Raw genomic sequence first — 15,070 nt, 5'->3', positions numbered from 1 at the left:
GGAACTCTTCCCTTTAGTTCTGTATGTATTGGGGAATATTTAGGAATGTAGTTTGTTTTTTTTTTTTAAATCATAGCAAAAACATTGTCCTAGGAGCTCCACTAAGAGTTAGGATCTTACACAACACGTTTGCCATCTCTGAGCATCAATTTTTCCACCTATATTATAACCACTGTGGCAAGGTGAGGCACGTGAAAAGGTCTCTGTGAATGTTCCCATTTTGCAGATGGTAAAATCCAGGGCCACACAGGATAGTTAGTGTCTTGCCTACAGTATGCATCAGACTTTGGCAGAGCTTGGATTTGAACCCAGGATAGTGGACTTCAGGGCCAAATCTTGTTTTGTTGGGCCCCTAATAGTCTATTGAGCAAAAGGCAAAGGTAGTGACTTTCAATATCCCTTATGTTTTAAAATTCAGAACTGTGCTTATTCTATGTTCCTAAGCCCAATTAAGTCAGCAGCTCTCTCTCTCTCTCTGAATGTTGTGTCTTTTGAACAGTTTGAGCCCATTGAGGGTCTCAACTTTGTTTTATACAAAAATTGACACATTGAGGACCTTCACTAGAAATAAAAAACAAGGTCAGACAAATGACATCTTTGAGGAATAATAAAGACTTAAGGGAAACTCTCTTCATCCCTTAATCTAAGCTCTCATTTAGAACTATATACTCAGGAAGAGTTTTCTCAGCTCTACAGTGCAATCACCTAGACCATTCCTAATGGATGTGTTTTAGTGAATGAGAAACCAAACATTGGTTTCTGCAGCAGAGTATTGTAGTGCTGTGGAAAGTCATTCTGTATGCTGTGGATGTGGGTTGCTCTGATTGATTGATAAATAAAATGCTGATTGGCCAGTAGCCAGGCAGGAAGTATAGGCAGGATAAGCAGACAAGGAGAATTCTGGGAAGAGGAAGGCTGAGTCAGGAGTCAGCAACCAGACACAGAGGAAGCAAGATGACAAGGCAGAATGAGAAAAGGTACCAAGCCACATAGCTAAACATAGATAAGAATTATGGGCTAATTTAAGTGTAAGAGCTAGTCAGTAATAAGCCTGAGCTAATGACCAAGCAGTTATGTGTTTACTTGGGAGACACGAGTGGGAGAGATTTGTCCCAGCCACTGGCTGGCCGGGACACAGGAAAACTTCCAACTACTTTGTAGTCTCTCTTTCTAGGTAGTGGAATGATTATCATTCTGTAAAGGTGTCATCCACATCAGATTTCCCAGGTATCCCACTATTCACTACTAGGAGATGGAATTTATAAATAGTAGATCAGTTTGATACTATGTCCATCTGCTGTCCATATATATGAAAATGATTTTTTTCAATAAGAAATTCATCTTAGCCTGATATGATGGTGCATGCCTATAATTTAAAAAAATTATGTATATGGATGTTTTCTTGCAAGGATATCTAGTACCTGCAGAGGTCAGAAGAGAGAGTTCGATTCCTTGGACCTGGAGTTACAGATAGTTGTAAAGCACCTTGTGGGAGCTAAGAATTGAACCTGTATCTTCTAAATTTTAGATTCCTCTAGAATCTAAAAAGAACAGCCAGTGATCTTAACCACTAAACCATTTCTCCAGGCCTGCATACTTGTAATCTTAGCAATCAAGAGGCTGAGGTTAAGTGCAGCCTGGGCTATATTGTGAGATCCTGTCTCAAAATAACAGCAGCAATAATGAAAAAGAAATTAGCCTGGGTCTGGTAATGTAGCCCAAGGGTAGAGTGCTTACCTAGCATACATGAAGCCCTGGGTTCGATACCTGGTACAAAAAAAAAAATCTGCTTAGAAGTAAGTTCTTTTTCCTGAATGTGTTCTCTGCATTTTTGCAGATGTTCTTCCTAAATTTTCTAGTACAGCTGCCGTCCTGGGCCTATCTATGTTGCTTCACATTGGGTCTTACCAGCACAGGTCATCATCCTGCCTTCCTCTGCTTTTAGATTTAGAATTTCCCCTAAATAACTGCTCCAGAAACTCTGAAAGTCACCTAATTAGTGATTACACTTTGCAGATGAAAAAGAGCATTTCCCAGCTTGTTGACTCAGTCAGTTAGAGCAGGATGCTAATAATTAGGCCACAGTTACAGGTTCCAGCTGCAGGGGGAGGGTGGATTGGTCTAGGGATGGGTGTAGCTGTGGTCCCAAGAAAGAAGAGGGTGAGAGGATGTAGATGTCTCAACACAGCCACCCCACTTTGCTATTTAGTAATACCACACTGGGAGAGCAGGGCATTATAAACAAAAGAGGAAGAAATGGAAGGGTGTGGGGGACACCAGCACATGATACTAGACAAGTTAGTGGAGATAAAGGAAGAACAGAAGGAGGCAGCACCTGAAGCATGACATGACCTTTAATCAGGGCTCTCATTCCTAGCAGGCTGGGAAGCAGCTCTGCCTTCACCTGCTCAGTGCATCTCACAATGCTGATACACTGCTTTAATTTGGGAAGCCTTTCTCTTGAGAGGCATGTCTTTTCTTGCTCTAAGTCTGAAGTACTCCCATGTGTGGCATTCTCTGTGACAGATGTACTACAGCGATGCTTTAGCTGACTCCAAACCCATAGCTTCCTGGCACCTGAGTGGTCTGTTTGGTGTCCAGGAGCATGTTTCCTTTGAGAGCAGGTATCTCATCCACGAAGGTAAAAAGGTGGAATCCTTTTGTTCTAAAACAACCCCTGTTAAAGTCTACAACTCCAGTCCAACCTAGGTGATTCCATCAGAAGATCTAATCCATGTTTGTGGATGTACATAGATATCCTGGACCCAGCCTGCAGAGAGGCATTGTCTGAGAGAGATGAGGGAGTCTTTTCCCTTCTGAATCCCTGCTCCAGACTGTTTGGTTTCATAGATAGCCCCACTCCTTTACTATTTATTCCCCATAAGAATAAGGAATTTTGGAATTATCTGAACATCTTTAAGGAGACAGGATTCTCTGGCAAATCACCCATCTATAGCCTTTGCTTCTTATAGGGGTCTGAGTCTTCATGACTGGATCAAACATGTGACTAGCAAGACCGGCCAGCTCCATGCATGGCCATCTGTGGCCATTCTGCATATCTGTTTCTCACTGATGGAGCCCTGCCATTCTTCTCTGAATTCTGCCTTCCACCATCAGAACCCATCCTTGCAGGGAGGTGGAAGTGTAGCCATGGGCTATTTCTTTGGGAACATGTGCCACCTGCCGTCTTCTCCGCGGACTCACGGCTCATCCTGCCAGCACTAACATCTGCTAATTGGAGCATTCTTTGTCAAACTCTCTCTTGCTCACTCAGGAAGAAGAAATTTACTTCCATCTGTAAAACAATTTACATTCTCTTGCTGTCTTGATTAGATCAGAAAGAGAGATAATCTTGGCAAAAAGACTTTTTCCACTGCTCTTATGCCTTATAACAGTTCTCCAGTGAAAAGTATGCAAAAGATCATTGCTCTTTGGAGTTGGCATCTAATGATAAGGGGACTTGCCCCTTTGAGACTTAGTATTTTGACTTGAGATGACAGTTCATTATTCTCCTTAGAACCTGAGAATGAAATTTGAAGTTTTCTATTTCACTGTGTTTGGTTACTGTGTCTTTAGTATAAATATAAATCTTGTCTTACTTTTTTCTCTGAGACTCCAAGACTTAGAGTGTTTTTTGCTTTGTACCTATTGATTACTCACAGTTCATAGTTATTTGAGACAAAGCATGAACCATCCTAACCTGGCAATGCCATGGCACAGCAGTTATTGATAAATTCACTGTTTTTCTCCTTTGAGTTTGGTGAGAGCTCTTAAAATCGCAGAGAACAATATAATCCTGTGATTTGATACAAACGGGCATATGTATGTTCAATGGCTATGCTGAAGATAACTGACCTCTTAAATCCCGAGAAAGCAGAAACAGCCATCATGGTAGATTACTATCTTCCTCACCGAGGGATTTCAAGGCAGGAACACCCATGCCTCCTTGTTTCCTCCCTCCCTCTTTTCTTAGTCACCAGCAACTTTTGGATCCTGGTGCCGAATGCCTCTTTCTCGTGCAACAAGTATCAGTAACTGAAACGCAGTGGTTTTATTGGCCAGATTTTCTTTTTAGTCGAAGGCTTGACTCTTGGGCCTCATGTTTGTTAGGCAAGCACCACCATGGACCCTATCTTTAGTGCTTTTTCCTTTTTTATTCTGAGATAAGGTCTCTCATTAAGTTGTGCAGGATGGGCAGGAAGTCACTCTGGAGTCCAGGCAAGTCTCAGACTTACGCTCCTTATTCCTGATCACTCCTCCAAGCAGTTGGGATGACAGGCCTATGCAACCAGACCCAGGTTTGGTTGTCTTGACTTTATGTGAGGGTGATATTATGTTTTTTCTTTTGTCATTCAAATCTCTTCTGATTTGATTTAACATAATTCATGGTGTTTTTAATATAGAAAAATACTTTAAAAAATATCACCCACCATCCCACTCCTAGAGGATTTCTCTGGACATTTACACATAAAATAGTGTATTTCCGTTTTTAGGGTTGATGACAAGTTAATAACAAGGAATCAGGCCAGGTGACAGTGGCACATGCCTTCAATCCCAGCACTTAGCGGGCAGAGGCAGGCAGATCTCTGTGAGTTCAAGGCCAGCCTGAGCTACAGAGTGAGTTCCAGGGAAGGCACCAAAGCTACACAGAGAAACCCTGTCTTGAAAAAACAAAACAAACAAACAAGCCAAAAAAACCCCCCAAAAACCAAAGAATCAGCAACATAGTTCTCTAAGACCATGGGTGCAGACAGAATTGCAAGAGAGTATATATTTATATATTATATATAATTATGATTAAATATGAATTATAATTATATATAACTATATAACTATAATATAAAGCTAATATTTATAAATTATATATAAAACAAAGACATATATCTGTATTGTATATATAATTTATAAAATGGCTCAAGGAAATAGATCATAAAAGTTTCTGCTTTTGGTTTCCTTTGATATGGTCAGCTGACCATATATATAAGGATAAATGTATATATAAATATTATATATAACTGTTATAAAATGACTCAAGGAAACAGATCATTATATATTATAAACAGATATATATGTACTTCATATAATGAAGATATATATGTTTATATATTTATAAACTGTTATATCTATATATTATAACTTTTATAACAGTTTAATAACAGTTTTTATGACAGTTTAATAGCATCTCATGATCACTAAGATATCCTTAATGACATTACTTTGACATCCTGATGTACATATGTAAAATCAGTTCTAGCAACCATATTTTCCCATCACTAACTGGTAATTGATGAAGTGGTAGTACATATGTGTCAATCACACTCTTAAAGGGATCATAGGATATTTCACCTCTGGTAAACTTTCTTTTCCCAGGCCCTGATCGTTACTACACCATCTAAGACTTTGAAATCACCGTGGGATTATGACTTTGTTATTTATGATGGCACCATAGATAAGGCAGCCCCAGACTTCTTAGCATTCAAGGCACATTATAGCTTAGCCTGGGGAAGTATTGTTTCTCTCTTGGAACAAATTGAGAAGTTTCTCAAGGACTATGCAATATCAGAAGCCAAAGTAAAAGGGAAGAGTTTGATGTCCCTGCTTCCAGAATTTGAGCTGAAGAATAAACTTACCAGAAGTGATGTTCTGTTAGTGTTAGAGAACCCAGGTCACATCCAAATGCTGATAAACCTTCCGGGACAGAGGTACAAGGGCCAAGATGGGAAGACGGAGGCTGCCATCAAGATCCAAGCCACATGGAAATGTTTTAAGGCGAGAAAATTCTTCATTGGTTATCGCCAGAAGAAGTGGGCCTCAGGTGTGATCGCCCTTGCGTGGCTTTTACATTGCCACAAGTCAAGACTAAAGAAGATACTGAAGGAATCTCGCCAGAGACACCTGGAGAATTTCCGAATTCGAGCCAAGGTGCGCCAGGCTGCCAGCTGTTAAAGCAGACCTCTTTTTCTAAACATTTCTTGCTTGAACAACTGCAATAACCTGTCTCTTTATCTTCCCTTCCCTCTCCAGCCACCCTCCCACCCAGAATCCTGCAATTATATGTCTCCTCAGAATAAGATGCACAGACTCTGTGATTGTTTGTGCAGCGTATTTTAGTCTTCACCCAGAGTCTGGCTTATATGCCTGAAAAATCTGTTGCAATCTTTCTATAAAAGAAAAGAAAATGCTTTTTTTTTGTTTTGACTATGGGAGTTGTGTTGGAAAGTCAATGTTCTAACTGCACTACCTTTTCTCCACACATATATATGTATATATATACTACACGCATACCTTCTGACATTTTAATTTGCTAGGAAAAAATCCTCACTTGTCTACATTGCTGTCACCACTTTGTCAGAAAGTATTTAAGTTTGCAGACAGCCTTTTAATTAGTGCTCACAATTTCATTTATGTTTGCTTTCTCTTTTTTTCATTCATATTCTGTTAATTAAGTGAGCTGCCTCTAATCTTCCCCTGCCAGTAGCATCATGTAGCCACCTAATTAAATTAATTGGGGAAGATGTTTTAAGTATGTAATTAAATCAATTAATATAATTTATGCCTGGCTTAACTGTACAGTGGAAAAACAGCTGAAGTTTGACTAGATGAATCCACTACAGCTTCCTGTCACTGATCAATGCTCTTCTTGCTTTTCAGCATCTGGCAGCCAACTGGAGTCGCATCAGGACCTCCAGGAGGACTATTATCCATATCCCATCATTAGGTATAACACTTTTGCCTGCAAATCTATCAGCAACCTCTATTACCCACCACATTATGGCTCCTTGATTGAGTTCAAGGAAGGCCCCTTGTTTTATTCAAATTGGTCTCGGCAGGAAAATGTTCTCGACATGATGAGAGTAATAACACAGGGCCCTCGCTCGAAACGGCGTTTAATTTGGGGATTAAGCAAATAAAGTCATTATGTGGGGGCTGCTATTCAGTGGAGAGGTGATTTGCTGTAATTCGCTTTCATCTGTATGAAATGAACTAAAAAGTTGTATTTTTCCCCCTGAAATAACAGATAATGTTTTCGATCTTCTTTAATGATGGAAGAACACAGGCTTGTGTGTGTTGTTGCTGTTACGCCAATAAGCCAGGATATTGCTTGTACACTGTTTTTAATCAAATGTGCAGTCAAAATGATAAGCTACATTCTCTGAAATTATTTAGTTCTAATTGCGAGCAGATGGGATGTTTTATTTGCACCTAGGGCGCCTGAGCAAAAGGAAATGCTGTGTGAACAAGAATAATTAAGAAGTTGAATAGTGTTTTTTGCGCTTAAATAATCTGCAGTTTCATGTTAATTAGCACTAATGTAATTATTTAATTACATTTATGAATTGGGGAACTGAAAAGCTGTTGTCTGAAATGCAGTGGTAAAATAGGTGTGCCAAAATGACATGGGGAAATTCAGAAGTTTGTGCTGGAAGTTCGCTTCAGACATGAGTTGCTGCTGGTGTTTGCCTTTGCTGGCTGCTGGCTTCGCTTCGTGTTTCCCTCTGCCTAGACTGTTCAGTTTCCTGAAGGAGGCTGGATTTTGTTTACACTGACTTAGTAGAGTTTTGACAAACAGCAAACCCCACTGGATTTCAATATTACCTATTAGTGCTTTATTAAGTCCTTTTAAGTAGAGCAATACAGCCAGTGATCTAATGTAGTAAAACATTCCCGCCAATGTGGGAATTCCTGTTTGAATACTGGTGTGTGGTAAAGAAACATCACATCTAAATAGTAATATGAAAGAGAAATATTATAATTACTTCATAACTGAAACTAAGATTTTAAAAAAAAAAACTAGTAAAATTTAATAGTAATAAAGTAAACAAACCTTCCTAGATTATAGAGACGTACTTTGCCCCAAGGCGTGTGGGAACTGGTGAGGAAACACTGGCAGCGCACGAAGCCTTTGGTTTCGCTCATCTGTGCCTATAACTGAGCCACGACAGATCCGAATCTGACCCTAACTCATGCTTTGGTTTTGCTGAGACTACTTTTGCACAAAATACGCTCGCACACAGAAATTACACTTGTAATTGATTACAACCCGAGAGGCTAATTGAAGACCCAATTAACTGACTTGGGGCCTTAGAATAAGGTGCAAGAGCTTTGGCTTCTGCAACTAATTGTAGATCTGGCCTGTTAGTGTACAGGGCTCTCGTTTGCTTTCTGTATTTTATTCAGAGTTAGAACCAGAAGTGGGCCCCTACCTTACAGTGTGGATAAGCACTCAGTGTCTGTCCCTACCTTACAGTGTGGATAAGCACTCAGTGTCTGTCCCTACCTTACAGTGTGGATAAGCACTCAGTGTCTGTCCTTTACAGTGTGGATAAGCACTCAGTGTCTGTCCCTACCTTACAGTGTGGATAAGCACTCAGTGTCTGTCCCTACCTTACAGTGTAGATAAGCACTCAGTGTCTGTCCCTACCTTACAGTGTGGATAAGTACTCAGTGTCTGTCCCTACCTTACAGTGTGGATAAGCACTCAGTGTCTGTCCCTACCTTACAGTGTGGATAAGCACTCAGTGTCTGTCCTTTACAGTGTGGATAAGCACTCAGTGTCTGTCCCCTACCTTACAGTGTGGATAAGCACTCAGTGTCTGTCCCCTACCTTACAGTGTGGATAAGCACTCAGTGTCTGTCCCTACCTTACAGTGTGGATAAGCACTCAGTGTCTGTCCCTGCCTTACAGTGTGGATAAGTATGAGGTTATTGCACTTGTCATTTCCATAAGCTTCTCTCTCCTATACTCCACTTTTGACACCCCCCAAAAAACAAAAAACAAAAACCTCCTAAGCCATCCACTCTGCAGAGATGTCTGACACAAAAGAATCTCCAAAGAAGTAAAAAGTACCCTGTATAACAGTATAAATAGGGCAGCACCAGGAATTCCAAATGTAAATCTCCCACCACTTCAAAGGCTTGGTGACTATAAACCAAGGGGAAGAGTGACCTGATCATAAATGTTTGAATTACAAAGCATGATTTTAAATTTATGATTAAAGCTGTTTTCTTTCATATTGTCCATATGTAGTGTAAATAAACACATAATCAGCATGAGATCTCCACTATTGCATTTTTTGTTTGCAAACAACAGAAATATGAATTTTCAAGGGAAATTTCTAATCATGTATTTTTAAGAGACAAGAGCAAGCTCAGGTACATTCCCAGCAAAGCACGCACAAAGGCCAGCTGCGCTCGCACCTTCTGGAGAGCCTGTTTCTGCAGCCTCTGCTTCAGGTCTTTCGAAATGATTTGGGGATCCTCAAGTCAGTTGATAACCTTAAACAGTCGCCTCACCTACTCTGCAGGTGCGGAATTATATACATTTTTTCTTTTTAATAATATGAGGTACCCCCCCCCCTTTTTTTTTTTTGGCTGCCACTTTCCTTTGACAGATACAAAATGGCTTCTTTGTCTCATGGGCCAGTTCATAAAAATGGAAGTGAAACTAGTTTTTTCCTAAGTACATTGAAAAAAAAAATCAAACAAACAAACAAAAATCCACCCAACCTAGTCAGTATAATAATAATTTTGCTTCCAGAATCCAGGTCAGTTCAATTCACAGTCAAAATCATTTGGGAGGGACATCAGGCTCGGGCAAACACTTCCAGCCCCTCTAGACTGTCTGGCGTCTTCCTCCACCGGGCACTCATGGCCAGGTGGGGCTGTCCTCACTCATCTGACCTCAAGGTGGAGTACTGGAAGGTGTGTAACACACTACTGCTGGAGACACTTGACTATCTGCTCTGGTTTTGCGCCCAAAGCAGTAACAGTATTCTCCAAATACAGAAAAGATGGCCTCTCAGTGACATTTTTACTGCAAATACTAGAATGTATTTTTAAATCTAGAGTTTGAAAATAGTAATATTATGACATTATATATTGCAAAGTAGCCTCCTTGAAAAGGAGAGTTACAAATTTGATTGACGGTTAGTATTTCAGGTAGTATTCCTAGAAGTGACAAATATTTGTAGCTATTTTTAACCTACAAGGAAGGTGGAGCACAATTGACTAATTGTCCATAGAAACTGATTGGCCTTGTAATTTCATAAGATAAAAATGTAGGCTGATCTCTTAATTGGATATTGCATATTTTCATCATTTTTATTAATGAAATATAATTATAACAAAATAATCTTCTATGCTTCATAGCAGGAATAGAAAACTCGGGTCTATTTTAAGCATAATCTATCAGTCAAAGAAGAAAGAAGCACAACAAAGAATTCTAATTTCTCTAGAAAAAAAAGAGGTCTAACTAAACCTGCCACCTTACACTGCTGGCGGTTCCTTTAATTCGGTTATCCCCTCCACTTTGAACGTATTCCTGCACCTCTTTGTTACAGTACATCAACGGGGGCTATTCCTAAATCCAGTGGCATTTAACACATGTGTTGCAATGAAGTGGGATGTGCCACGTATTAAGCTCTGCGGTTCCAGCTGAACTCTGGGGCCACTGGAGGCCAATCAGCTCCCATGAGTGAGTCTCCTCTCTCCCTCTCCTCAAAGGCAAATGGAAGGCACACTGAAGTGCTGGGCTTGCCTCCACGTAATCTTTTATTTATTGCCAACTGCCCAATTGATTTAATGGCTACAAATTACGTATACAGTTTTATTTTTTCCTCTGGGCATTAGTTCAGCAAACTATTCTCAGCTTTAACACAATTAGGGGTCTCTAAAATATTCCATTCCAAAATCATTGTGAATACAGTTCTTGTAAAGTTCACAGACAACATTCTTCAGCTGGCCCGTACTACTGCAAAAGCCTGGGGAAAAAGATAAGAGGACTTGGGTGTGCACATGACCACAGGCTACCCCAAAGGCTGATGGAAAGTTTGCTTCCTAGCTGTAGTTCCTTCCTTCCCAACCCAGGAGCTGAAGGCAGAGTTCCCTGGTGAGCAAGGCAGGTGGACCACAGCCACCACCAAGGGCACAGAGGAAGGTCAGTCTGTCCTGAGCCTCTAGCACAGCGCACCTCTCCACTCTCATTTTTCTGTTATCAGTAGATTTTGATCCTTATACTTTGGGGTAAGAAGTTGGAACTTCCCTGCCAGTCTTCACTGGAGCCTATAAATAAGCTATGGAGATGCCACATTAGATTCTTACGTCAGAAAGCTGTACAGTCAAGATCTCCCCGATGGCTTTTCCTAGAGATATCCAGGTCTTTTAAGATAAGGCTAAGAACACATAAACATTTATTTTCTTCATAGCACAAACTAAAATTAAAACATATTTGTATTATCCATGTTGTATTAAGACAAGTAATCTAAGCCAATACTCATTCATAAGTTTGATCAGAACTGCCCATGATTCCATAATATGAAGATAAGCAGTCGGTCTTGAGCTGCCCAGCACTGAACCATGATACATAGAAAGGGCACTGAAGTGGGTTCTGTGTGGCACAAGCTCATAGACTTTTCATTAACTGGATTAATATTACGATAGGCTTTAAAATAAATGTAATATACTAAATTAAAATCTAATCTTTGAAACGACCTTTACAGTTGCCTTTAAAATATTGAAGTATGTTCAATGGTTCTCAAAATGATACTTGAAGATCCTAAGGAACTTTAAGTTAATTCTGTCATCATTTGCTGTATTGATTGTTACACCAGCACTAAGGATGCAGAGACAGGAGGATTGAGAATTTGAAGTCAGCTTGGGCTTCATAGCAAGATTTTGTCTCCCTCTGGAGAGGGAGAGACAGAGACAGAGAGAATGGAGGAAGGAATGAAGGGAGCAAGGAAAGAAACCGAGAAAATAAGAAACGAACTAATAAAAACATCATCAGTGTTGACTGTATAAAAACAATAACCATTTTTTAAAAAGCATGGCTAGTTTGGTCAGTTTGCAGATCTCTTAACAGAACATGGCTCGATTCTCATGTTTCTGTATTCAGCCTGTTACCTGTGTTGTTTAAGTTGAAACATAGAAAATCTGACCCTATAGAGATTAAATGTTTGGAAAAGGAAAGAAGGTTTTATAGTCTTTTCAAATAATTGTATACATTTTTCTCTGACTTTGGACTAACCTTAGCTGTGCTGGTGTTACATGTTGGCTTTAATGTGGAGTCTGGGCACCAATAAATTCTCTATGTTTCAGGACTTACAGGGAATTGGTTGCCTTGAAAAAGGCAAATAACTTCTCAAAATCATTTTGAAAATAGTTTTGACCTTGTAGAGCCCCCGAAATGGTCTCAGTGCCCTCAGAGCCCCTGAAATAATCTGAGATTCTAATGCTTTAGCTGGAACAACAGAAAATGCCATCTCTTGACAGTGAATCTGTTTGAGCACGTTTTAAAAACTTAGCAAATATACCTACTATGCTTATTATACCTTCATAATAATATCCTCTAATCTTTTTCTACTGTCTCCAAAAGACAACTATCCATTTTAACTAAACTGGCACTGCACGTATTATATAAATGGCTCAGCTGGGGTCTCTCCAACCTTTTGGTTCCTGCTCCCTGCTCTCTCAAATCTTGTGCTTTCATATTGGTCCAAGTCACTAAAACATGGCTACAACCTGACTGTCTGTATCACAGGTCTCTGGATTATTACAAGACAATTCACAGTCATCTGTGAGGTCTGTCATGTAGAGCTTTTTATTTTTAACTATTGGAATGTCAAAGCTTTTTTAACCAATGGGAGCAGTTCCAGGCTGCCTCTGTAATAATGTCTGTCTTGCTCAGCTTCTGCCCAACATGCTTTCTTGAGAGAAGAGAGGAATGGAGTTACTAGTACAGTTGTTATAACATTGTGAGCCACTGGTAGGATGTGATGTGTTCAGCATCATCAGTTATGGTTCAAAATGGGAAAAAGGCTGGAACTACTACATAGGACCATCTAACTTATATAACTTATATATGGATGGCTAAACAAGTAGTTGATCACCAGGAGTCCATCTTCCACTCCTCTGCCTTGAGTACCACTGTAAGGGAGAATGCTTTAAAAAAGGAGGAGCTTAAAGTCAACCACAGGGTAATCAGCATCATGTGACTGGCTGCCGCAATGGATGCCTTCCACAGAGGCATGCCAGTTTGTCTCACATGGCCTTTGGCTGCATTCTTAATTTCTGGGGTTGTACTGAGAGAAAAGCCAGTGCTAGAAGAAGTAGCCTTCAGGTTGCAAAGAAACAGTTGGCTTCAGCCGCTAGGTGTTTGTGGAAGCATTGGGCAGGTGGGGAAAGCAGCAGTGGATACAGAGAAACCGTTGCCAGTAACCAACAATAACATCACAGATTCACTAACAGACCGGAACTGTGGGGCGACTTTAGAGAGGCAGCTTACCAGTGTCCTTCTTAGATGTGTAGGACAGCCATGTGCTCAACTACTTACTTGGGACAAGATGGAACATTCTATAAAACTGGGAATAGCTGGCCATGGTGGTGCACACTTTTATCCCAGCTCTCAGGAGGCAGATGCAGGCAAATCTCTGTGAGTTCGAGGCTACCCCAGTTCACACAGGCCAACCAGGAATATATAGTAAGACCCTGTTCAACAACAACAAAACCCAAACCATGGCTGGGCGGTGGTGGTGCACGCCTTTAATCCCAGCACTTGGGAGGCAGAGCCAGGAGGATCTCTGTGAGTTCGAGGCCAGCCAGGACTACCAAGTGAGTTCTAGGAAAAGGCGCAAAGCTACACAGAGAAACCCTGTCTCGAAAAACCAAAAACAACAACAACAACAAAAAACAAAACAAAAAAAAAAAAAACAAAAAAAAAAACCAAACCACTGGGAATGGTTTGCAGGTAATAAAAATAGCTGTAAGGAAAGAAACCAGGCTCCTCCAGAGTGAAGAGGGAGACATGGGGCTCCTTTCTGCCACTTCTGGGTTTTTCTATGATGATGAAGACCCAGAAAATCTTACAAATCCCTCTTGTCATTCTTGAACTTACCAGAAATTCTCTAGATTAGAGAACGCAATTGTGGAGTTGAAAGGCTGGGGGTGAAGAGAACGCAGGAGGAAAGGGGCTGAGAATTACATGACTCGGTCTTTTAGTAGACCTTCAGGCACATTCTGTTCCCTCAGTGGGCTGGATTCCTCAAGTGTCTGTTCTCTGGTCTATGGCCTTGTTATAGGGCTGGAGTGATGGAGGAATGAAGAGAGACGTAATATGAGTAAACAGCAAAGGAGCCACACTGGTACCATTTGTAAAAGGCGAAGATCAAGCATACAAGGGAATGATGGTGAAAAGAGGCCAAGAACCAACGTGGAACACAGCAGAGTGGTAGGGTGGGGAGCTCGCTCGCTCAGCGGGCAAAGGTTTGCTGCATGAACACCTGAGTCTGCAATCCCAGCGCCTACAGAAAAGCCAGACAGACTAGCACATACCCGTACCTCAAGCACTAGGGGAGAGATGGTGGAGACAGGTGCCTAGGAGTTCACTGACCACCCAGTCTAGCCAACACAGGTTCAGTGAGACCCTGCCTTATAAAATGGGGTAGAGGACAGCAGAGGAAGACAGCCAACATCACCCTGTGGCCTATGCCGTCCACAGGCACACACATATTGCACACATACAATCACCATATACAAAGAAAAGAAAGGAAAGAGGGAAGGAGAGAGGAGAGAAAGGAAGAAAGAAAAGGGTATGAGAAGGGGTATGAGACACAAGGGCCTATCATGAAAGAAGCTGTATTCAGATAGATTTGTGGTTACAGTAATAATAATGTTCTCAGATTTAAATGAAGATCCTTTTGAGAATTTCAGTTTGGCTCAGCTGAGGTTAGGAAATGCAAATTAATGATGGGAACACTTAATGATTTCGTAGCATGTGCTAGGGATCTTGGCCCTCTCATCTTTCAGTCAAAGGCGAAAAGGAAGACAGGATGTCCGATAAGGGTGGATCTTAGTGGAAGCAAGGGAAGATGGACAATGTATAGTATCAATGTCCTAAAACAGTGCAAATAGAACCTGGAGAGCCCGCTCAGCAGTGAGGAGTGTTTCCTGCTCCTGCAGAGCAGTTCGGTTCCCTGCACACATGGTGAGCAACTCACAGGCACCTGCAACTCCAGCTTCTGGGGCCAGACACGCTCTTCTGCCCTTACACACACACACACACACACACACACGC

General features: G+C 40.9%; 1 protein-coding gene and 1 long non-coding RNA gene across 41 annotated transcripts in view; one reads left to right on the top strand and one right to left on the bottom strand.

Moving 5' to 3' along the window:
- Iqch (IQ motif containing H) overlaps positions 1 to 15,070 on the top strand; it is a 183,348-nt gene that overhangs the window by 77,375 nt on the left and 90,903 nt on the right. For all 40 annotated transcript variants that reach the window (XR_013052782.1, XR_013052779.1, XR_013052776.1 and 37 more), the window contains 2 exons: positions 5,371 to 5,922; positions 6,652 to 6,718. Coding sequence is in view for 31 of the 40 variants with exons in the window: in XM_076576479.1 (XP_076432594.1) it covers positions 5,371 to 5,922; positions 6,652 to 6,718 (619 nt within the window). In the remaining 9 variants the exon portion in view is untranslated. The remainder of the gene's footprint in view (positions 1 to 5,370; positions 5,923 to 6,651; positions 6,719 to 15,070) is intronic.
- The window catches only part of LOC107402197 (uncharacterized), a 60,160-nt gene that overhangs the window by 20,265 nt on the left and 24,825 nt on the right, over positions 1 to 15,070 (bottom strand). The window lies entirely within an intron of this gene.

This window comes from Peromyscus maniculatus, chromosome 7 (genome assembly GCF_049852395.1).
Source record: "Peromyscus maniculatus bairdii isolate BWxNUB_F1_BW_parent chromosome 7, HU_Pman_BW_mat_3.1, whole genome shotgun sequence".
Lineage (NCBI taxonomy): Eukaryota > Metazoa > Chordata > Mammalia > Rodentia > Cricetidae > Peromyscus > Peromyscus maniculatus.
The sequence above is the reverse complement of the archived record's forward strand: the minus strand, read 5'-3'. Positions and strand labels throughout refer to the sequence as shown.